This window comes from Meles meles, chromosome 9, assembly GCF_922984935.1.
Source record: "Meles meles chromosome 9, mMelMel3.1 paternal haplotype, whole genome shotgun sequence".
Taxonomy (NCBI): domain Eukaryota; kingdom Metazoa; phylum Chordata; class Mammalia; order Carnivora; family Mustelidae; genus Meles; species Meles meles.
In genome coordinates, this window is record NC_060074.1 from 59,801,952 (window position 1) to 59,826,457 (window position 24,506).

The window sequence follows — 24,506 nt, forward strand, 5'->3', positions numbered from 1 at the left end:
AAACAGAGATCATTTGCCTTGTTTTAACATTGCATTTAATTATTACAATTATTACAATTAATTACATACAATTATATAATGATTATTTATACTTCTTTCCCTTTCTCTCACTTTCCCTTCCCTTCCCCAACAAAATAGAAAGGATTATATTTCATTCTATGGAAAAGATAGCATATCTAACAGTTTCCATTAGCATATGAAAATATCTTGTTGGTACCTAAAAATGAAAAGTAAATGGAAAGTCCAGTAAATGCTTGATTTAATACCATATTCATATATAAATAAAGTGATCTGATTAAAATGTATCATAATTTTTGTGTTTCCCCAAGAAAGTAGAAGAATTCATGAAAACTTAAGGAATGAAAGACAATCTAAATCAAGATAATCTTTTTATTTTTACTTTTATTTTCTTTAAGTAGGCTTCACACATGGCATGGAGTCCAACACAGGGCTTGAACTCACGACTTTGAGACCAAGATCTGAGCTGAGATCAAGAGTCAGACACTTAACCCTCTGAGCCACCCAAGTGCCCCTAAATCAGAAATAATTGTTTTAAATCAGCATTTTGAAAATTATTTAACTAATACACCCTGTTACCACCATCAATATTACTAATTCTTCTTCTTCTAAAAATAAACACTTAAAACACTTAAACCAACCTGAAAACTGGACACCATCATCTTCTCCTTTTTCTGAATTTGAAAGGGAGTTTTCAAGGATCTGAGCTGTACTGATGATAACGTCATAGGTTTTGACAACTTCTGGAAAAGATATTTTCAACTGGGTATCACCACTTAATCCAATTGTATGATACCATTTCTTCAAAAATGGTTCAAACTCTTTGCGGAAGAGCTGTTCAACTAGTGGTACCTTTAAAAATGACCAAATGAAAAAGAGAGAGAGAGCATGGTCAGGAAAAAGGAATTGATCAAAGGCCTACTATGTGGCAAGCATTATCAGAGGTGTTTACATTAACAGTTAATTAAGCATAACAACCTATCTATTATTACATTCATTAATTTTCAATAAGCATTTACTAGATGCCTATTAGTGTAGACATTGTATCTGAGACATAAAGATGTTTAAGATCTGGCTGACAACTTTGAGGAACTCAGTCTAGTTGAGCACATAGACTAAGACTAAACAACAAAAAAACACAAATTATTAAAACAGAGTGTAATAATTCTCCCATAGAAATACACACAAAGTGACAGCAAAGAGGGCCGAAGTAACTGAGTACTCAAAAGAAGGGTTTAGAAAGAATTTTAATCTAGTAAACCATGGGTCAGTGACAAGATAAATTAAAACTAAGGCTGGATAAAAAATGAATTCTGAATTCACAGCTCAGAGCCAGGCTATAAAGGTCTGTGAATACCATGCCGGATATTTTAAATTTAGTATAATAGTTTATAGGACCCTTGTGAGTTGTGTTTAGTGTTGATTTATTCCTGCTGTTTGTTTTGGGATGGGACCAGAGGCAACATGCCTAAAAAACTGAAGGGAGCAGAGAACCAAAAGTGAGGAGGTAAGACACTGCTTGGGAGAGCAAATGTGAGATGAAGGGGTAGACCACTAAAATAGCTTTGGTGGCTGAGAAAGAACAAAAGAGCAAACAGATCAGCAAAATAAGTGGAAATCTTTCAGAGGTGACTGGCGTTACTGAGGGGAGTGTGTTGGCATTGAGGTTACTCAATGTAGTTGGCAATTCACAGTACCTTTGTCACTAGTAAGTCAAAATGCAGGTCTTCAGGAAGACCCTGACCTGCAAGACCACCATGTTGGAGATGGAATCCACTGATACCATAGAGTATGTGAAGGCCAAGACCCAGGATAAAGAAGGCATCCCCCTGGCCAGCAGAGGCTCATCTTTGTAGGCAAGCAGCTGGAAGATGGCCACATTCTTTCTGACTACAACATCCAGAAAGCCTCAACCCTGTACTTGGTCCTCTGTCTAAAGGGTGGCCATTAATTCTTCAGTGTTGCATTTACAGTCCCCAGTGATGGCATTACTCTGAATTATGGCCATTTGCCCCAAATTAAGTTTAAAAATTAAATTACCACTTTCAGTAATAGCTGAACCTGTTGAAATTTTTAATAAAGATTTTGTTGCATGGTAGCAAAAAAAAAAAAAAAAAGTCCTTTCAGCTTGCTCTCTGTATGTCACAGTGTCTGCCGAAGGTTGTTGAATTGACCCCTCAGTGCTACACATTACCAGTCTTTTAGAATACCTTCTAGATTAGGGAAAGGAATAACCAGGCCATCTTGAAGGTTATATCCTCAGAGAATTTTTCTCACAGGAGCCTAGGCATGTACAGTGTGGCAAATAGAGAGTGCGCAGGAAGAGTTTCAAGGGCCAGCATCAAAGAGTAGGCATTATACTCCTCATAATATAATTACCAGATAATGTGATCAATGGCTATCTTTCCACTGGTCTGCAGAACATCTGTAATTCATCTTTTTACCTGAAGTGAGCCCCACTTATGTGTAAAATGAGGGCTGGCTGATACCCCTGGCTGAAAACAGTGTACAAAGAACAATGCTTTGTATCACTGTCCAGTGTAAATAATGAAATTAAGAGTGCATGTGGAGGGGAAAGGAGTAAAATGGAATCTATGAATTTAAAGGAAACGGTGCAGCCCTAAAATCAATAACCAAGTCTGGTAAGTGAGAGAAAATAATATAAGGTGAGAAAAATAAGAAGAGAAACTTTCCATTAGTGTTTTCATTTTTTGTTTTATTTTTGTTTGTTTGTTGTCAAAGTCAAGTTTCTGGTCCAACTGTCACAAAATCACTTGAGAGATTTAGAAAATGCAGACTCTTGGGCCCCACCCAAGGGTAACTGAACCCAGGGACCATCTCTGGGGACACAATTCTGTGTGCATAACCCACACACTTATATGAAACCTCTCATGTGACAGCGAGTTTTTAAAATGTGAGAACCGCAGCTCTCCTCTCTCTTACACAAAGTCATTTCTGACACAGTATTCTAGAACTACTCTTTTCATTCTACTTACATGAGACAAAGGAACTAATCTGAAGAAGTAAGAAAGATTCTGAAGAAGAGAATGAAAATTAAACTTAGTGGGAAGATATAGCAAGATCCAGAGGAGAGAAAGTCAGCCCTGAAAACTGCTTCAGCCACTTATTATGTGACCTTGGACAAGTTACTGAATCAGGGCAATCCCTTCAATTTCTACATCAATAAAATGAGGATAATGTTAACCTAGGGTAGCACTGTTGTGAAAATTAACCGAAACAGAGGCTGTCATTTTTCTGGTCCTCAAAAAACTTCCCTGATACTTTGCTGATCCTTTCCTTCAAAGCAGTGTAGTGAAAAAAAGAAGGGCAGCTGGCTTCAGAAGATAAGGCTGACCTTTCAGCTCTGCAGCTTATTGGCAGGATGAGCCCTGACAGACCAACTCAGAGCCCCAGTTTTCTGATGGGTAAAATGAGGATAAGTAGGGTTACCTCACAAAGGAGCTGTGTGGATTTAATGAGATAGAATAAAATAATTAATATTACACCATGAAGTGCAATGCAATATTAATCATCTTATTATTAATACACATCTCTCACTTCTTGGAGTGCAGTTCCTGAGAACAGGATCTGCCTTTGATTTGTCTTTCAATCCCCCCATGCTGCTGAAGGCTTGAAGAATCTCGATGCCAAGGTGACAATAGCAACCTGGGGTTCTGCCCATCAAGGATGAGTCAAGCCCTTCCAAAGAAGCAGTATCTTCTGATCTACAGAACAAAAATAAGTTTTCACAGGAGGTAGCAGGTGTTGGAAATCCTGATACTCTCTCTGGGTGGCGTTGACTTCCTACTGAAGGACACAGAGAAAGCCAGATGCAAGTTTGACATGGCTAATTGGGAGGTGTGTGGTCCTCTTGGAGCCTTTTCCTGAGATGTGACAGCATGTCTGCCAAGCCTAATCAAACCCAACTGCTACCCACTTCTGCTGAATCATATGGGGCTGCATTATAGCATCTGAAGGAACCTGGGATTTATCTCTCGTGATGTTGAAGCCCTAGATAGGAAATAGAAAGTCTGGGAACACAGGTGGTGTTTTCATTTCTCCCTGCATTTGAAGGCGATAACTTTGGAAAGCATGGAGGCAGGGAGATGAAAGTAAACGATGTTAGCGGGGACAGGATTTCTCTTTTCGAGATCAAGGGTTACAGTACCGTCTATTAGGTCAAATACAGAAGTAAGGTGATGGGACATACAGGGCCAGGCTCAGCTGAAGAGAACTGAAGCTCAGGTTACTTTAAAATGGAAAGAAATGGGATGAAAAAGTCAACAGTTACGACATATATGGAAGAAGTAGTGGAGGGATTTCTAGTAATTCTTAGGGAAAAACAATAAGGGAGCAGACGATGAATTAGACTTATGTCCTTATATGTCTGCACAACAGTACAGTGAATACGAAAAATTAGGGAGGATAATTTAACATTTAAACATGGCTGCTCATGTGGATTTGCAAGAATCACCCAGATCCAATGAAACGAAAGACTTGTGATGAGCATACCGCACAAGAGGAGAAGCCATTATAAGAACAAAGCGCGTGAGAGGCATACAAAAACCTGAGATCAATCAACATGCATGAGATGAAGAAATGAATAAGTATTTGGATTTAGAAATTAACTGCACAAAAATAACTTAAAGGAATTCTAGTTTAGCAGATTTTCAGACAAAAAAGAAACTGAGGCTTTTAGTTTATGGCAAACTCCAGATGAGTCTGTGAGTGCTGACACCGGTGAAAAAGGCGAACCTGGTCATGGGTTTAGAATCACATCTCATCTCTCTTATAGTCTGCTTCAGTAAGACTGTATGAATAGTATTTTACCCAATTCTGGATGCTTTGGAAGCATTTGAAGAAGGTCTTACTTATTTATATTTGAAGAAGGTCTTAAATAAATATCTCAAAAACTATGGGCACTCAGGATGATGAAAAATCTGGAAACCATATTATATGAAAAATGAAGGAACTGGGAATATTTATCCCAGGGAACAAAAAAAAAATGACTCAGGAGGCACATTGCTGCCCTCTCTATGTGAAGGGCAGTCAAGAGGCAAGAGAAGTAATCCTTACTCTGTATAATCGCACTGGAAAGAACTCTAACCAATGAGTGTGGATTCCTGAGAAACAGGTTTTGGTAGGGCTTTCCATCACTGCCAGTCATTCAAAGAATGGATCAAGCTATCTTATTAAAAGTGGGACTTTCTGGATATCCCAGCTTACTTAGCAGAGACAAGAGATGAGATGAGAGCTGGATCCTGAAGCCCGCTTTCAGCTCTAAGGGTTTATGACCCTGCGGCCTGATAAGAGAAGGGAAGGAAGCAGATGCATTAAAAATATCTCCCAGGTGTTGAAGCTTCATCCTTTGGAGGAGGTGGTGTAACTAACAAGGAGACAGTTAGGGAGACGGAAGGAGAGCCTTTAGGGAGGGAGATGGTGAAGCCTCAGTTTGAGGAAACTGCAGAATATTCAAATGGTATCAAGAACCCCAGAAGAAGTATCTTCAAATCCAGTTAACTTTGTTCTCTTCTCTAAACCTGGCACTTAAGACCCTGTTCACTGGGTAAGGAGTTCCATTTAATTAGTTATGGAGGTGAGGAAGAGGGAGTGGGAGAAAGAACTAAAACTTCCTGACTCATTCCCAGGCTTAAGATAGATTATCTAATTTAAATTTTAGAGCAACTGCACAGGGCAGTATTATTTTGTTCGTTTTACAGATGAGGAAACTAAAGCAAGGATAAGTTAGGAATCTGTCCAAAGTCAAACTACTGGTGGGTAGAAGGTGTATTCAAAGCTAGATTCATTTCATTCCAAAAGATAATGTCCTTTATAAAGAGTATACATGAGGGGCACCTGGGTGGCTCAGTGGGTTAAAGCCTCTGCCTTTGGCTCATGTCATGATCCCAGAGTCCTGGGATTGAGCCCCGCACGGGCTCTCTGCTCAGCAGGGAGCCTGCTTTTCCCTCTCTCTCTCTGCCTGCCTCTGCCTACTTGTGATCTCTGTCTATCAAATAAATAAATAAAATCTTTAAAAAAAGAGTATATGAGAAAGGCTAATCACAAATAAAATCTAATGTATCACTATTGTCACAAGAGAAATAAAACTGTTTTAATAGTAGGCATTCAAGTATAAAGAAGAGGTTTTTCAACTTAGCAGTTACATACAAAATGCATTTGGAAATACATGATAGAAATTATTCATATCATAGGGCACCTGGGTGACCGAGTCATTATGTATCTGCCTTGTCCTGGGATGGAGTCCTACCTCAGGCTCTCTGCTCAGCAGGGAGTCTGCTTCTCCCTCTGACCTTCATCCCACTTGTGCGCGTGCGCTCTCTCTCTCTCTCTCAAGTAAATAAATAAAATATTTTAAGAAAAGAAATTATTCAGATCATAGATTCTGAGTATGCTTCTTTGGTACCAAAATACAGGTTGCAACTAAAACCTTTGGCATGATAGAAATCCAAGAATATAGAAAAGCCGTATAATCCATTACTATATTTTTGGTAAAGGAAATGATGAAAATCTAGTTATGGTATAAGTAACAGAAAAAAGACCATGTCTGATCATGGAAATGTATACTCAGTTTTACTCCACAAAGTAAAGAGTAATCTGCCCAATATCAAATTTACAAATTAGTAAATTCATTTATCTAAATAAAGCTCAAATAACTAGATTTTATTTTATAGTGAAGAAGACTTAAACCTGTTTATGAAGATTGTTCTTTAGATACCCCAATATATAAATTATTACAGGAAAACCTCAGTTGCATTTCAAGTAATATCTATATATAATTCTTGGAAGTTAGTTATCTATTTTCCTTTTTTAAAAAAAGATTTTATTTATTTATTTTGCAGAGAGAGAGCAAGCACAAGCAGGGGGAGCAGAGGGCAGAGGGAGAAGCAGGCGCCCTGCTGAGCAAGGACCCCCCCCTCCCCCGCCACGATGTGGGACTTGATCCCAGAACTTTGGGATCACGACCTGAGCCGAAGACAGATGCTTAACTGGCTGAGCCACCCAGGTGCCCCTCTATTTTCCTGTTTAACTTGATTTAGATTAGCCAAATAGTCACTTAATTTTCTTTTTGTCTTCAAACAAATGATTAATCTCTGGTAAAGAGGACTTACCACTTTTGACTAAGGGTCAACAGTCAAAGAGATTCCAAAAGACAATATTTGATCGTAGAATATTTCGGACCCAGTAATATTTTGGGGTCATTCATATCTGTGTACCGATAACTTAAATTAGTGCCAGTTAACCTTAAGGAATATCTGGGTAAATGTATTGTTCTTTACATATAAGTATTTATGTGTAAGTTATTTGATTTATGCTCTGGTGTTATGAAAAATTCATTTTAAAAGATAATAACTTGAATATTACATATATCTGTAAAAGCAAAGACTTAAAATAAATTACTTATTTCGACATTACTCTTAATTACATTAAGTCTGTGTGTCCATTGTTATATATGTCATTTTACAAATGCATCGGAAAAATAAAGTGAAAATAAACACTGTTGCACTATGTGCTACTTGAATACCTTATTGACAAGAACTATAACTTTTCCAGGTTCAGATGCTTTTTTCTTCTTGTCCAAGTGCTCCTTGGCAATGTAAACAGCCACTCTGGTTTTCCCACTCCCTGTAGGGAGGCATATAATGATATTTTTCCCCTCCAAGGCTGGTTGGGCGACTTCCATCTGGTAAGGCCTGAGGTTCAATTCTGGCTCAGGAGATGCTCTTTCTGCCACATTCTCTTCATCTGAAGGAAATTAAAAGGTAGAAAAATAAGAGAACGGGCAATAAAATAACACAGGCTAGGAAGTCTGAAACCCAGCATAGGCTTCTCGTGGCTTAAATCCTTTTTCATGTGTGGTCCAAACCAATCCGTTTTTCTGTTTTCTGTACCATATGGGTGTCAGCTCTCTGCCGGCATCTGCGGGGTCGGCCCAGGCACCCCATTCTGGAAGTGGCCTGGGGGCGGAGGGGCAGAGGAAGGGAATTAACAGGATGGAGGACAGGAGGGGAGGTAACATGGGAGTCTTTTCACAGAGTGGGCAAAGCCAGGCAAAATTGCAAGAAGGGCTGCTGTACAGGATTGGCAGGAATCATTCTTAATGCATCAGGCTTTCCGGTTCTTTGTTGAGCCCTTATGCCCTACTTGTTTCTCCATAGTCTTGCCACCTACGAATCAAGAGGAACTGAAAAAGAATGAGTCATTGTCATCACCACCCCTCCTTACTTTTTATTGCAAAGAAGATATTATAGCTGATTGTACTTTCCTTTACTTGAAAAACTTTATCTGACAACCGAATACCCAAAAGCCTGACCATCTATCTATCTCAAACATCAAAAATGGCAAAACAAAATAAATAAATAAAATAAAAATAATAAATAAATCCTACTTTTGCCATGTGAAGTAGCTAGATTAAACATATTTAGGGAGAGGGGGGAAAAACTCCTCCCATGCAAGCCTTTAACTGATAGGTTTTCATTAAAAGATAAAAAACAATTTTGTTGGTTTAAACTGACTTGCGATGGATTTTGGCATTTAGTTTTAATTGTGATCTTTATCCCTTCCTTATATGTATTCTCCACGTGTTCATATTTTCCTGAAACTCAAAGTGCAATACAGTAAAAATATTCCCAATTAATACAGATTTCTAAATTTAAAATTCTCATAAAGTACTAACATATATTAATTTATTGAACATTAGAATAAAATTATTATAACATATCTTGGTTTAAACATACTCTGTTTAAAAGTGATCACATTTATCTATATTGGCCAGGGGAAAAAAATCTAAAAATGTATAATCTATCATGTGGAATGCAGTAAAATAAATATTATATCAATTTAAAAGCCCATCTTTTGCCTTATGTAATCATAAGAAAAAAATGAAATGACAGCACTTAGTATTTCATTACACATGAAGTGTTCCTTCTCTTATCAATGATTGCAATAAAACTAAACTAACAAAATCCCATTAACTTCACAAAAGTTGCTGATGATTCCATTTCAGCAACTGGATGATTCTCTTTAAATGGGTTTTAGCATTTCAGCAACTGGATGATTCTCTTTAAATGGGTTTTAGCTTGTTGTGATAGTACTATCTGCACAGGTAGGAAAATTCACACCAAATATCATTTAGTAAGAGTCATCTACTAACCCGGCAGGAAATTTGCCTTCTCTGTGGATGAGTAAACAAAGAAGCAATACATTTAAGTTATCACTGGATCATCTGCTGATTCATTTAATAGGATTTTCAGGAAAAACCCATCTGAGATCACCAGCATTTAAAGATACACGTTTACAAGTTTGCTCTCCATGTTTGCTTTGAACTTTACAGCAATCATAATAAGTCACCTTCTATTATATTTATGTAAGTTTCAAATTTATTTAAGATTATCTTTACTTCTCTCCTAAGTGGCTTTTATAGAAGATCCTAATATTCAGCCTATATTCCCAGCATTGATTACCTAATTTTTCCAAAAGTGCAAGAACATTTGCAAAGGAAGATGGATGTACTTTAAATTGTGTTTAACCCCAAGATCCAGGAACTTACTTTCACTAAATCGATATTTAATTTAGGAAATTCCTTAAAAGAGATTAGTAAATTCCCTTTAATTTCACTCTAGGTCTATTTTTTCATGATATTAAAAAATAATAAAATTCTGCTTCCCTTGCTATAGTTGCAGTCTTTAATATCAGGTTCTTTTCACTCTTTAAATAATCAGGTTCACTTTTTGTTTTTCATGCTTACTACTATGTCCTTGGGTAACACAAATTAAAAAGAGACACTTAGGGCAATTTCTTATCTCTTCCCCAAGTAATCTAAGACTAAGTCAAATGAGTAAAACACCGATTCCACTTATGCAGGCTAGATATTTATTGTACTAATAAATGTAAGCTGAGTGAAGATGTTAAAAGGGCTATCATGTTCAAAATTTGGTTCCGGAGCAAACTCGTGTTGTTTCACTGCTGCTTAACTCATCATGTCCCACTAGTTCATTCTGCAGCAAATATTAACGAGGTGCCTATTACATGCGACACAGTCCCATGAATATGGTCCTTGTCTTCAAGGACTTCAAAGTCTAAAGTACTATACTGTAGCCACTAAAAATGTCTGGCTATTAGATAGATAGCTCAATTCGCATCTATAATTTTGAGTCAAGTCTGGGAAACTTGATAGGTAGCCCCAAGTTTAAAAGAGAAGCTCAGAGTGAACATGGAAAAAAATGAGAGTTGGATTCATTGTGAGAACAGCATCCAAAGAAGAGCTGGGTGAGTGCTAAATATTCAGCCTGATTCTTGCCTTATCACATCCTCTGACATAGGGATGGAAGAATTTATCCACATAAGCAATGAAAAGAGAATTTTCTCTTCTCTGTCACCAGAAGGAGAGAACTGGGCTGGTGTCAATGAGCCAGGAGCCAATTTCCTTTATAAAAGAAATGTTTGGGTTTTTGTTTGTTTGGTTTTTTTTTTGTTTGTTTGTTTCTTTTTGGCTTGCTTTGAAAAAGCAAAATCAATTAAATGCAATAATGAATGTGGTATTTAAAATATGCACAAGCTTTGAATAACATTGCACCCTCCCTCTACAACGAATATTGATTGAAGACCTTGAAATTATACTATACCATATAAATGGTCAAAAAATAAAATCAAATTGGACTTAAATAATAACATTTTATTGGAACTACACCATGTGGCACATTTCATTCTCACATTGATTTTGACAGCTGAGTTATTCTTGGAGAGAAAAGGTCTGTCACTGCATGTGTTTGAAATCGACAAAGTATTCCTTTACCTATAGTATGTAACTATGGAAAAACACGCCATTCCAGCTGGACAAATATTAATAGGTATTACCTCGAAATAGTAAGGAAACACTTTCTACATATCAGGCCAATGTGTATTGCCAAAAATATTGCCACTTTGTGAGATGCAGTATATCTCTCTAAAAATGAGAGACAGAAAAGCAAAAAAGCCTTCCATAGCATAATGAGAATATTTAAAGTTTAAGAGCATCATTAATCATGTTTTAGTATGATATAACACTTCCACAGAGGAGCAAAATGTTATGGTCTTGGGTCACATCCATGATCCTTATGTCCCATTATGTAATTGTTGAAGGCAGACAAAGGACATATGGGATAGAGTCTCTTCGATGTTAACCTCAAAAGTTAAAATATTATCCCAAACATTGTCATGCTTTTCAGAAATTCAATCTATGTGCACCAATTTGCAATTTATCTAATCCCTTTTTTTGCATTGATTTCTACTTTGCTCTGTATCATGCACCTGAGGGAAAGGAATTTCATAATTTTATGAATTCAGAATTTTACTACCCACTATGCGAAGTAATTCTTTGTTTCTAAGCACGGACCCCATCTAGAACATCAATGATGCCCTCTGAAAATGTGTTTGTCTTCAAATGTATTTGCCTTTGAAAATGTATTTGCTTTTTAAAAGTAGGTTGCGTTCAGATTTATCACGTCTTTCATGCCACACTGAGGACTGAAAATCAGCAAATAGTTACATTCACTAACAGCACTAGATAGACAAAATGCCCAGCACATACAGGATGCCCATTAAATATTTATTGAATGAATGAATATTGTTGAAAAGCCCTTACTTAGACAAACAAAAATTAGGATGAGGTCCAGAAGCTTAAAACAACCATAAAGATGTTAAATATTAGCTAGAACATATTTTGAGTTCTAACATCAATAACATTTAATAGAAATGTTAATTATTAAATCTAACAACTGTATAACAAGTATGGAAAAATCAAATACAACCCGCAGAAATAAGCATAGGGCAATAACTTAATAAACACTGAGTGCAGTGAACAGAAAATGAGTTAACCCTTTAAAATCCTGGAAAGCTTTTAGGGCAGATGTAAATGATTTTATGTAAATGATTTTATCCCTTAACGACTCTTCTAGCTAAATTTTGGTAATTCTCACAACCCAAGGGAATCTGAAGTACATAATATTTTCCAAGTTTTTTCTACAACTCAATCACAGAACAAATGAATAATAAAGTAATTTGTGTTTCTTAATTTGCCAGTTTCCTACTGATTCTTAGCTGGCCACATTGCAAAGCATTTTTTGTTTGTTTATAATTTGTTAATTTTAATTATGAAATAGTTCAAGTGCACAGACAAACACGGAAAGGTGTATCCAAGGTTCTATCACCTCTTCTTAGAAAATGTTAACAGATATCCAAGATATCCAACAGATATCCAAGGTTCTATCACCTCTTCTTAGAAAATGTTAACATTTTAGTTCAGTTGTAATCACTGGAATTGCACATTCAAACAACAGAAAGAAGCAATATGAAATCGACCAGACTAACAGAATTTAGGCAATCTGATAACAGGAAGTACTGCTGAAGTGTGGGACTGGGAAAAGGCACTCTCATTTATTGTTGGTGTGATATCCAACTAAGAGAGCAATTTGGGAAACACCTAATAAAGTCCTCATTTGGTGACAAAAATATTTTTGGAAACTCTACTTCTATGCAAGAGCTATTCAGACAAATTGAAACTCTTTTAACCGCATGTGTAATTTGTAGTTTTTCTTTTTAAAAGGACTCTTGTTAACTGGGTGTTGGGCATTAAGGAGGGCACGTGATGTAATGAGCACTGGGTGTTCTATGCAACTGATGAATCACTGAACTCTACCTTTGAAACTAGTAATACATTATATGTTAATTCATCGAATTTAAATAAAATAAAATTAAAAAAATAAAGGACTCTTGTTACCTGCAGTTAATCTAGAGTCACAATCCTCTTATTGACAATATTATTTTTTTTTAATTTAAAATGTTGTTTAAAAAAAAAAAAAGGTAGGGTACAGGAACACATGTACCAAACTGAATACATGATTTGAATGCAGTCAACTTAACGGAAAGGGAGAGCATGAATAAAATAGGTGACCTGACTCTATGGAATGTGGCATATGCATGTGTTCTTATCTACACCAAAAAGATAAATCCCGGATCCAAAATGAGAGAGCTTGATGCTAAGACTTTTGTAAGTTGTACTTTTAAAGAAAGTGAATGGCAAAGTTCCAAAAGAACTTCAACTGTAGAAAAGAATTGCTTTAATTGCATAAATCCATTAGGGAGGGTATGAACAGCCCCCATGCTTTCCACTATATGGCGTCTTATTTCACACTTTTTAAGGTTTACACAACAGTTAGGCAGTACCTGAATCACTTCCCATGGTGCCTGAATCACTGCCCATGTTGCTGTTATGTCCAAGACTTTCATCTAAGCAGCTGACACTTCCTTCTGCCAAACTTGTGTCTGATTCTGCAAAGGAAAACATTTTAAAATATTTTTAAAATATTTCTGAGAATAAACGTATTTTAACTGCACACCTCTACAGCACACAGTACATGCAGTTCAATGCAAGTGGAAAAGGCACACCCAGACGATTGTGAATAAAAGGTAAGAGTTTCTGGCAAGCAATGTTTAGAAACTCCACTATGGATGAGCAGCTGCGGGGTAGGGAATCAAACACGCACACCTACTTTACCGCACGCCCGATGAGAGGAAATACAAACTTGTAAACAGTTATGACGCTTGTTGTCCCCCCAACATGGGAATTTTGTCCCAGAAAAGAAAATCTACGCTTGATAATGGCATTGAAACACAAAGTATTACATAGTAATCCCCTGAGTTATTTTAACACAATATGGTAGGAAATTAGTACAGTATAAAAAATTAATAAAATACACGGTTCTGTTAATGGGTTAGGAAAATAACAGCTCAGTGATAAATGTAACTTTAAAAATCTCCAAAAAAATTTGCTCAAAAAGAATCTCATTAGAGCCTGGCATGGCAGTTGTACTAGAAGCTTCTGTGAGGTTGGAAATCAATGTTTTGCTTTACTACAATTAAACTAAGCTTCCATCAAAAAGTTACAGTGAAGATGAAGGGCAAGAGGACTCCCTTAATTTGTAAATCCCGATGTTTGGTTTTCAGTACCCGGTATCAATTCTTTTTGAAAATCTCACCCCCTCCCCCAGGGAAGACATCCCTCTTTACAGTTTATTGCCAAGGACTTATGCAATCTCATCCACAAGGATCAGAACTATTGCTGAACTAGTAAAAGTAAATGAAAGATGGCAACAAACATCGGCTCTGGAATCAGGATTCGTGAAATTGGCTGTTGAGGTTGCTCTGAGCCTGTCTTGCTGTTAGTTAAAGTGGGGCTAGGACAATTTGCCTCCTAGAATTTGATCGCCATTAAATAATATTAGGTACAATCAGCTCTTAGCACTGTAGCTCAGTTGCTGGTGATTGGAAAATGAAATAGAAATCAAGGAGTTGGAGTATTGTTAGGGCACGAGTTCCATTAAATAGTGTTCTTCTTAAAATTAATAACATTTCATAATATTTATACTTGCTACATAATTATCATTTCATGCTTAAGCTCCCAAATGCACTAAATAAATTACATGAAGGTAGCCTTTAGCTACTTAGACTAGTCTGAGTGTCACACATTAGAGCTAGAAATAGAAGTGGCTGAAAAATGCACTAAGTATATTATCAATAAAACTTCTCTGGAAAAAGACAGGGTACAACTCTTCAAAAAGACAAGTGTCTTCATTTTCCTTAACCAGTTTTTTTTTTTAAGTTGGTGCACTGAGGTACAATTTATCTTTTTTAACTATCTTTATAATCACTCTTTTTAAAAAGTTTGTTCTTTTAGGTAGGTTTAATTTGATGAATCTGACAAATGTATACAGTTTTGCAACCACCACCACAAGCAAGATTTTTCTATCACCACAGAAGTTGTCCCCCCCCGCCAAAAAAGAAGTCCCCTCAGGCCCCTTTTTTGTCATTTCTCTCCTGCTGCCCCCTAGTAGTCCCTGATTTAGTTTCTGTCCCTAGAGTCTCACCTTCTCCAGAATGTCTCATAAATGGATTCACACAGTATGTACCCTCTGTTTGACTTCTTGAACTTAGTGTAAGACGTTCGGGATGATTCCACATTGTTTATATCAGTAATTTGTTCCTTTTTATTGCTGACTAGTACTCCCTGAGCATCCGAGATGTCTGTGACATCTCCCTTCCAACTCGGATAAGCCTAGTCAGCATGAAATATAATGGAATTACAGCTGACCCCAATCAAATATATAAGATATCTTTTCTTAAAAGTTAAGTGCTGATAAGAAATTCTCAATGGACATACATACTGTTTAAGTATATTAGCACAACATAAATATACTAATGTGAAAATACTGTGCCTACCAGTTGTCGTAGATTAGCTCTCAAACTCAAATTTGAGGAATCCCTTATGATCACACGGGAAAACCTGTATATCTCACAGAGAGATTTTAAATATGGCACTTTGCAATTCCCAGAGGTACGCCTTGTTAGAAGCTTAGAGGCGAGTGTGGGATAGAACTGTCATGCAGAAGAGAGTTTTGGGCAGATGTACTGATGAAAAGAGAATATGATTTGTAAGGAAAAGGCAAGGTGTAAAATGAGATGGGGAAAATGTCATTGCAAGGATAATTCTAGCTCTAGAAGTATAGACTACGATTTCTGAAGCAAAAAAGTAAATTTTGACACGCTTTTCATTTGTTGTTTTAAATATGGTGTGAGAACTGAAAATAATACCATAAATACTAAAAAATACTAACAAGTATTATCTATAATCTAACCCTATATCCTTAGGTTTCCCACTAAATGTAATACAAATGGAAATTATACTTGATTTTCATTTCATTTTCTAATCACTGCAGTTAAACAACAATCTTAAAACTACTTTGTATATTTGTAAAGTCTAGGTTTCCCCCCATGCTTTGCTTTAACATATGTAAGCTTGGGAGAGCTATTTAGTGCAAAGTGCATGATTAATTTATAAGTATTAAAGAAAGTTCCTCCCAGAAATAGGGTATTATTAAGTGTATTTCATGGATTATTTTGACTTTACAAACAAATTTGCAATGTGTTAGGAAGACACTGAGCTCGGTGCTTTCACAGATGTAAATTACACTTTAAACCTCACATCTTCTGTGGTAGATATCTATCATCACCTTAGTTTTACAGACCATACACAGAGGCCCAGAGAAGTTAAATGATTTATCCTGATCACACAGCTAGAATGGGGCCGAGAGAGAAGTCCCTATTTTCTGAATCCAAACCTGGTATTCCAGTGTTTTTTGATGATTTGTACAAAGCTTTATAAATAAGCAAACAATCCTCTATCCAAATGTTAAGTGAAATGAAAGGTGGTTATTGCTGTTGTTGTTGCTATTATTTTAAAGCATATAGACATTTTCATTGTAATGTCCAATTTTCTGTCAATTTTGAAACAGTTTATCTTCCCAAGGGGGGAAAAAAGAAGAGGGATTGTTTTACTTTGCTAACATTTCTAATTTCATCAATAGACTTTCATTTACATTATATTTAAACATCCACACAAATTTTGAAATTTACTTTTCTGCACACAAATAAAAGAGGAACACTTCCATCCTTGTTAAACAAAATTAATTGGAATAATTCTTCTAGAGATAGTTATGAAAATGAAAGTGAATATATAGAGGTCTATTTCTTTGTCATTTTGAGGATATAAAAAATCTCCAGTTTCTCAACACAAAAATAATTTTGTTTCCTAGGCAGCAAATTCTTATGCACTTGATATATTTTTTTTTATTTCATAGAAAGAGAAGTACTAAAGGAAATAACTTTAATAATAAAAGAAAATATACTGACTCTCCCATAACATTAAGAATATCTTCCCCAGAGATTTTCTTCCTGCATTCACTTAAAGAAATCATGTTTAAAAAATCACACACACACACACACACACACACACACACACACACACACAAACACACAGTCAGATCAATTGATTATGTGATACCAGAACTAAACCAGGCTATTGAATTAATAAGCCAAGAATTCCTGCAACTGACATATATAGGATTATTTTGTTTTATTCTTTGTACTTTTCACAGTATGTCAATCTGGACTTATGTCCTGATGAACAAAGTCATGTCTATGATAGATCAGATAAAATAGAGTAGTCACTTGGAGGCAGGGTGTTGTCATGAAAAGAACATTGTGTTACAAAGTCAAGCAAAACAGTCTCTAGATCTGAACTCTGCAGCCACTGCTAACAAGTGACTTAACCTTTTTTTCTTAAATTTTTTTTTTAAAGATTTTATTTATTTATTTATTTATTTGACAGAGAGAGAGATCACAAGTAGGCAGAGAGGCAGGCAGAGAGAGAGAAGGAAACAGGCCCCCCGCGGAGCAGAGAGCCCGATGCGGGGCTCGATCCCAGGACCCTGAGATCATGACCTGAGCCGAAGGCAGCGGCTTAATCCACTGAGCCACCCAGGCGCCCCCTTAAATTTTTTTAACATAGGTAGTAGTTTCTACTTTCTCATTTATCTTGAGAATGATTCTTTTAGATAAAGGAAATGAATCATGAAGAGAAACAAATCTTAAATTCTCATGAAGTTGCTACTTAAGCAGGCTTTGAATATTGGAGTTATATTATATAATAAGTTTAGTTAACTTTTATATAGGTGTCATTTCCTCTAGGGAAAATATCAAAGCTGGATACAAAACAGATTAGAAAATGCTGGTAATTTCTAACTGTTAAAAAAAAAAAGCAGTTATTTATATCAAACTCTCTTGGAATGGAAGAAAATGATACTCCTCCAATTAAAAGATAGGATTTTCTGTAATAATTTTGTAAACAGCACAAAAAAGAACAGCTCTGTGTACAATAATAGTGTCTAAGACCAGTCCATAAGCCACGGAAAAAAATGCCTCATTTTGCAATCACAACTTGAATATTTTACTAATAAGGCAGAGATATTAACTGGAATCTGAGAAATTTCACATTTAACATCTTCTAGACTTTAAATACTTTAAAATATTTTTAAACCATTTAGAGACCAAAAATATTGAAGTTAAAAAAAATTCAAATGAAAAAAACCTCTTGGTTGAAGGCCTTTTTAGATCTATTGCAATGTAAAGTATGCCCTCTGCTGGAAAACGCTATTATAACAATTAGTTGGTAAGTACATTGTTTATTCAACTTAAGGGCTAAGCTTCGTTAGGTAAGATACAAATTGGTTCTTACTTTTTTCTATTCCTGCCAGGTACTGTACCCCTTTTTTCCACCTTGATGTATTTTTCGCTCTACAGAATATTTCTCCTTTTTCACCCTTTGCCTCGGGCTGTCATACATTCTCTTTGCTGAAAAGTGGTTTTGCATTCCAGCAGGAAGCAGTGCAAAGGGCTGGGGCCTCCATGCACACTGAGAAAGAAGAAGGGCACCTGCAGATCTCATGCACCTAAAAGGCAGTGCTTACAAGGTCTGTAAATAGTCTAATTTCACCCGTCACCGTCCTTTCATGTTTATTCTTGTTCTGACCTTGGGATGCATTTTAGTTTCACCTATTTAGCTATTCCCCTTGGCCTGGCTTCATAATCCCCGCAGCCCAGAATGCTGAAGATCCGAACACACGTGCACTTATGGGCACTCCCACAGAGATTGCACGGGCTTCCTAAGTGTGCCTGCTTTCATACTACTAATAATACCCTTCCTCTCTTCCTTCCTTTCTTTTTTAGGGTCCTGTCTTTTTCAATAGCTCTTATTGATAACATAAAAATGAACAACAGTTGGGTATTGTCCATATGGAAAAAACAGGCTTTTTGTGATGCGTACATTTGGGACTAAGACACATCTTTATCACCCTGTTTCCTTTCCCCTCCTCCTCTAATGTCTCATTGAGATATACTAGCCAAGCTCTTCAAGACCACCAATAAAGTTATTCTGGACTGTGGGTTCCTTTGAATCTTTCTGTGCTTTTTAGTGGGCTCCTATAATTGGATCAGACACATTGCTAAGACCTCTTGTCCTTTTTTTTTTTTTCTAAAATGCAAAGTATCCTAACACTCAAACACTCCTTTTCTTTTGAAATAACTTATCCTTAATCTTTTTTGAGAGGAAATAGATGACTTTTATTTTCAGCTCTATGTATATGGATTTGTGCGTGTGCGCGCGCACACACACACACGCTCACATTTTGGTCTGTCAGATTCTGCTCTCCGTGCCAGGGAACATGTGTTCCCGCAGAATGGAGAGAAGCCACCTCCACCCACCTTGCATATTCTCTCCTGGATCCAAGCTTCTAGGAAATGAGTTCCCCAAAGAGAAAAAACTCTCCTAGAGCCACAGGCCCACATGGCTATCCATGGAGCTCCTTGCTCCTGTTTATAGAATTTATACCGCTGAAATGTTTCAGTCAGAATTAAATTTGAATTGTGTGTAAGTAATAGTGTTGGCTTAAATTGTATCATGTATACCCTTTAGCCTTTGGACTTGGATCTCCCTCTGTAAAGATGGTTATTGTAATACAAGGGGGCCAAAAGTCCCAGAGTGAATCAGGTATGAGGGAAAAGCCCAATGATCACTGGGAAGTGATTCTTGGCAGTGACAAGGTTTAGGGACGGCAAGATAGAAGATGAATTGGAAACTTCTTTGGCTGGTAAGCACCCCCTCTGGAAGAGCTATTCAAGTTAAGGAGGCTTAAGAAAGTCTGAGGAGAGTATGCGGAGAGACACATTTAAGGGTGTTCTGGTAAATACTCAACGGGTGGCTCCTTGAGGTAAAACAAAACAAAACAAAACAAAACAAAACAAACCATGATTTCAAAGTGTCTGCTAATGTCCACGGTGTAAATATTGCTGCCAGGGCTGATTGCAAGCTACCAGTGTGACGTCGGAGAATGGCGCTGGGAAGAGATGGGTGCGTCTGGCTCTGGCAAGCTAGTGGCAGCCAGCTCCAGCTGCCCAGGGCACGCAGTCCTCCCATGAAGGACTCTCCTAGGACCATTGTCTGAAATGACCAGCGCACACTGTGCTAGTATTTCAGAATTGTTAAGAGTATTTTTTCCCCTTTAGGGAAATCATTTGTAAAAGCCATAGAGAAGCCCATTAACTCTCATTGATCTGGGAAGTCTCTCCTACTACCCTCCCCCATCAATGCTCCCCTCTGATCAAAATGTTCCCTGCACTTTTGTATAATTTTGCTGTGTTTACTACAGTTGGATTTTGATGTGTTTATTACCGTTGGGTCCATCTTGATAGACTTTATTTTTCAGAGCAGTTTCAGGTTCACAGTAAAATTGAACAGAAGTACAGAGACTTTCCTTAAAAGCCCTGCTCCCACACATGCAGAGCCCCCCTCAATGACACCCCCCAACCTAAACGTATTTTGAATCTTCCTACACCTACATCCTTGCTCATAGTGCCCATGTGGTCTGAAATGCTGCCTACCACCTCTGTGCACAGATCCAACACAGGACGGATGTATCCAATTCCTCCTTAGGGAGGCTGTCTTTATGTCTTCCTTCCCAAGTCTTCCCTCCTTAATCCTTTAACACGTTCTCCTTCACTCTGGATAGATAACTGTTTTCCTCTGGAGGCCTGGAACTTGTGTTCTGGAACTGGGTTACAAACTCCTTGAGGGTGAGGACAACATGCTGGTACTTGGTTCTCTCAATAATAAGACCCAACCAACTCACTCTCTGGCTTCTAGTCCTCATTCACCAGAATTCACCAGAATTCGCCAGAACAGAGAAGGTAAGTCCTAAGCATCAAATTAAAGTTAAAATTGTCGCCTTTGTTAAAATGGTGCTTTAAAAAAGAAGAAAGAAAGAAAGAAAAAGAAAAATGCTTGACGTTTGTAGCCGTAAAAGGACGTCATGAAAATAAATCCAGCACGTCTTAACTGCACACTGGGGAGATGCGTCCCATCAAAATACCTATGTCCTCCATCCTGAGAGATGAACAATAACGCTCACAGAACTAGTAAGCAATTGGGAGTCATATAACTAACCTAGATGGCTCTGGGGAAATTTCAAATAAAATACAAACCTATATTAACCGTTAGCCAACACTGACATCAGCAGGGACAGCAGTTTATCTCTCTCTCGCCGTCTCTCTCTCTTTCTCTTTTTTCAGCTCAAATTAATATTTTCCTTTTGGATTGCCTCAGTAGTATTTCTAGTTCCCAATAATTGAAGTAACTAAATTTAGGAAAATACGGAAATAAAGGATAGCTACCTGTAGTGAAACCAATCCTGTAATAGTGTGGTTAATTCTGACACAGTCTTATATGCTGTTATATCAATTATCTTTTCCACTAAGGTCTCAAGTGCTATATGGTATTTTTTTTCTAGAGATTCTAAAAATCTCTAAATTTCTAGAGGCTGGTGCTATAAAACATTATTCTGGTCCTCAAGTGCAAGGATAAATTTTGTGGCATTTTTACAGAAATTAGTATAGACCAAATCTAAGATTGGACTTTGGTCTATAAAAAGGCAAAACAAAACAACAACAAAAAAAGTGCTATAACAGATTGGGCCAGGGAGAAGGAGGCTGTTTTATAAAGGTCAATTTTTAAACCCCTCCTACAGAACATGATCTATGCAAAATATATCCACAATATATTCCAAAGCATAATGTCACCGGATAAACCTAAGGAGTGGAACATATGGGGGAATATGAAAAAGAAGGTATTAAAGTCTGAAAACAAGCAGGTTGGTAAGCTCATTAGCTGGGGTGGAATTTTAAAATCTTCACGTGAACGAATATATAAATCAAAATATACACATGCATTCACAGTCATGCGCACTGTATATTCACACATGGCACACTCTACAGTTACATTATAATCTTCCACCCTGGAACAGTGAATTCCATTCTCTTTATAATGTAAAAGCGCCCTCTGCTGGCCAATCTCGGGTACTTGCACCGTCTCGTTTCATAACCGGAAGATCTAACGTAGAACGATAAAAGAAGTCTGGGAGATTTTATGTGAAACTCTGCATCAAAGTAAGTTCATTGCAAATAAAAAATTTATCTTGTTTTGAATCTCATTTGCTTTGCTTTTATTTTATTACAGGGCATTAATTCCTAAAATGGTGTAATGTAAAAGTCGATGTAAAATAACTACTTGTTTTTGAGAAAGCAAGAATAGCAGATTATTAAATATAAAATGATTGTGCAATCAATTCTACTGTAAGCCTAGAGAATTAAAATGATCCAGATACCTTGTATTTGCTAAAATTAAAATATTTTCAGCAGAAGAAAATGAATGTGACTTTTGTGTCCCTCTGATGTTTTCTAGGGTGGTGTGGTCTAGAGAAACAGCACAGATCTCCAATATTTTCTTGTTATAAGAGATGACCAGTGACTTTAGGAAGCAGAACTATAACACCCAGCATCAAAATTCTACTAGCAGTCTGAGAACTATTCAAACATCCTTTAGAAATTATTGTGTTAATTTAGAAGAAGGCAAGTTTTAAAAATTGGTGTATCTTCATTATTAACCACTTTTTAATGGGAAGTATTTGGAAGGAGGAAGGAAGCACATGCCAGTCCCCAGTGTGGAGGCATGACAAAAGCACTCTCCAGAGCCGCCTACTAGGGAATCCTGATATATCACCCCAAGGGTGAAGGAGAAATGGTATTAAAACTGGTTTCAGGGCAGGCTACTGTTACTAGTGGTAGTATATCTTACCCACCAGGTGTGCTAAGGAGTCAAAAGGGCAGAAAAATAATACATAAGGAATTTTTGACTGAAACTATAAATAATTACCATTTGTATGCACCAAGACTATTATGCACTGAAAAAAATATTTTAGAAACTGGTTCAGAAATAAAAATTAGAGGAGTCAATTTAAAATTAGAAATAATTCGAGTCACATTTTTTTCTTTCTGCATATGAAAATTCATATTTATAGAATGTGTGCAGCTTAAGAAATAAGTTTCTTTCAATGCTACTTTGGTAGCATTGGCTATATTTAAGCTGTATGTGAAATCTTAACCCTATATATTAAAATTAAAAATAAAGATTATATATTATCAATACCAGTAAGATATACAAAACAAAAATTATGCAAATGCGTGTTACAGACTATGGGATATTTCCCCCTTTATTTTGACTGCTAATTCTATGAAAGGATGCCCGTAGAGGCAAAATCCTTCTACAGTAAATTTTTCAATAAAACCTTTAATCAAAAGGACACCAGTAACTTTCTTGGGCTAATGGTAATTTACAAGTTATTTATACCTGTAATTCTTAGTTCTGGAGAACAATAAGAAAATAGACCAACACTTGCAATGATCCATAGCATCTATGAACTGTGGTGTCTAAGACCTAAGGCAAAGGAACTACATTTTCCTAAGTAAGTTACCCTTTGTTATTGTGCTGAAAAGGGCCAGTATGGATTGGACTATATGGCTCTCAAGTCCATGGGGAAGTCCAGACATCGTGAGGATCCTATAGACCAGAAGGTCATTCAAGTCTGTGAATTGGGCGGGGTCCTCCTATCACTGGACAGTATATTATATACTTCTGCATGTTCTCAGACTAGTACACATTTTAGTAGCTGTACTTGCATTTACTGTATGACTGTTACCAGCACTTACTGTGACTATACAGTGAATACTGTTTGACTGACAGGCCCATCAGTTGAGAGCTCCAGGGGAGCAAGAAGTCACCTCTGTTATGTTCCCCCGCTGTATTGGCAGAACTGAACACTGAACAGTACATGTCTGGCATGCAGGAGTTAAATAAATATTTGTTCCATGAAAGAATGGAAAGGAACAGAGAGCAAATGAGAGGGAGAGAGGGAACACAGCAAGAAAACAAAACAAAACATTTCCGTTCTCTAAGGCTATTATTAAGATCCAGATTTTCTTTTCACAATATGCAACTCGAAGTTTTACACTAACTAGTAAGAAAACAGAACATTTTTAAAGTTTTGCCTTTAATTTTGTTCACTTTGAGACTCAAGAATCCTCGGTAGATACATAAGCTACAGGCTGACAAGATGCGTTGCTGGCAACCTTTGATGAAAAACCCTCATTCAAGATACAGGATCATTTGCCAGCCACAGTCCTGTCTTCGATTCTTTCTAGCGTGGATTTAGAAAACAGCCAGTAACCCATAGGGATCTCAGGTATCCTATCAAGGAAGTTTACTAAAATGTGATAAATCCACATTCAGAGAGTGATTTTGGCATTCCTATAAGATCATGATTTCTGAAGGAGAGTGCAGCTGCTCAAGTGGAAAAAAAATCCTCTGGAATTCAGGTTTTTGCTATTCTATATATTAAGCCTCACTAACGTGTGGTCCCGGACCAGCGATACAGTGTCACCAGGGAGCGTGTGAGAAAGGCAGAATCTCAGGCTCCACAGAGGACCTATGGAATCAGAGTGCATTTCAGTAAGACCCACTCCTCCCGATGATTCATTTACCCAGCAAAGCAGTAGAAGCACTGCATTAAAAAAAAAAAAAAAAAGTAAACGAGGCACAAGCTTGAATAGCAGGCAAACTGTAAAACATATTGGTACTATTTATGACAAAGGATTGCTATCCTATACATTTAGATAGATTTGTGATCACACAAATCAGCAAAAAGAAGATA

The 24,506-nt window shown here is 36.9% G+C and overlaps 1 protein-coding gene across 1 annotated transcript in view; it reads right to left on the reverse strand.

Moving 5' to 3' along the window:
* The window catches only part of IFIH1 (interferon induced with helicase C domain 1), a 55,430-nt gene that overhangs the window by 16,106 nt on the left and 14,818 nt on the right, over positions 1-24,506 (reverse strand). The window contains exons 4-6 of the mRNA XM_046018163.1: positions 13,240-13,344; positions 7,562-7,782; positions 660-870 (exon numbers count right to left, since the gene is read on the reverse strand). Coding sequence (XP_045874119.1) covers positions 660-870; positions 7,562-7,782; positions 13,240-13,344 — 537 coding nt within the window. The remainder of the gene's footprint in view (positions 1-659; positions 871-7,561; positions 7,783-13,239; positions 13,345-24,506) is intronic.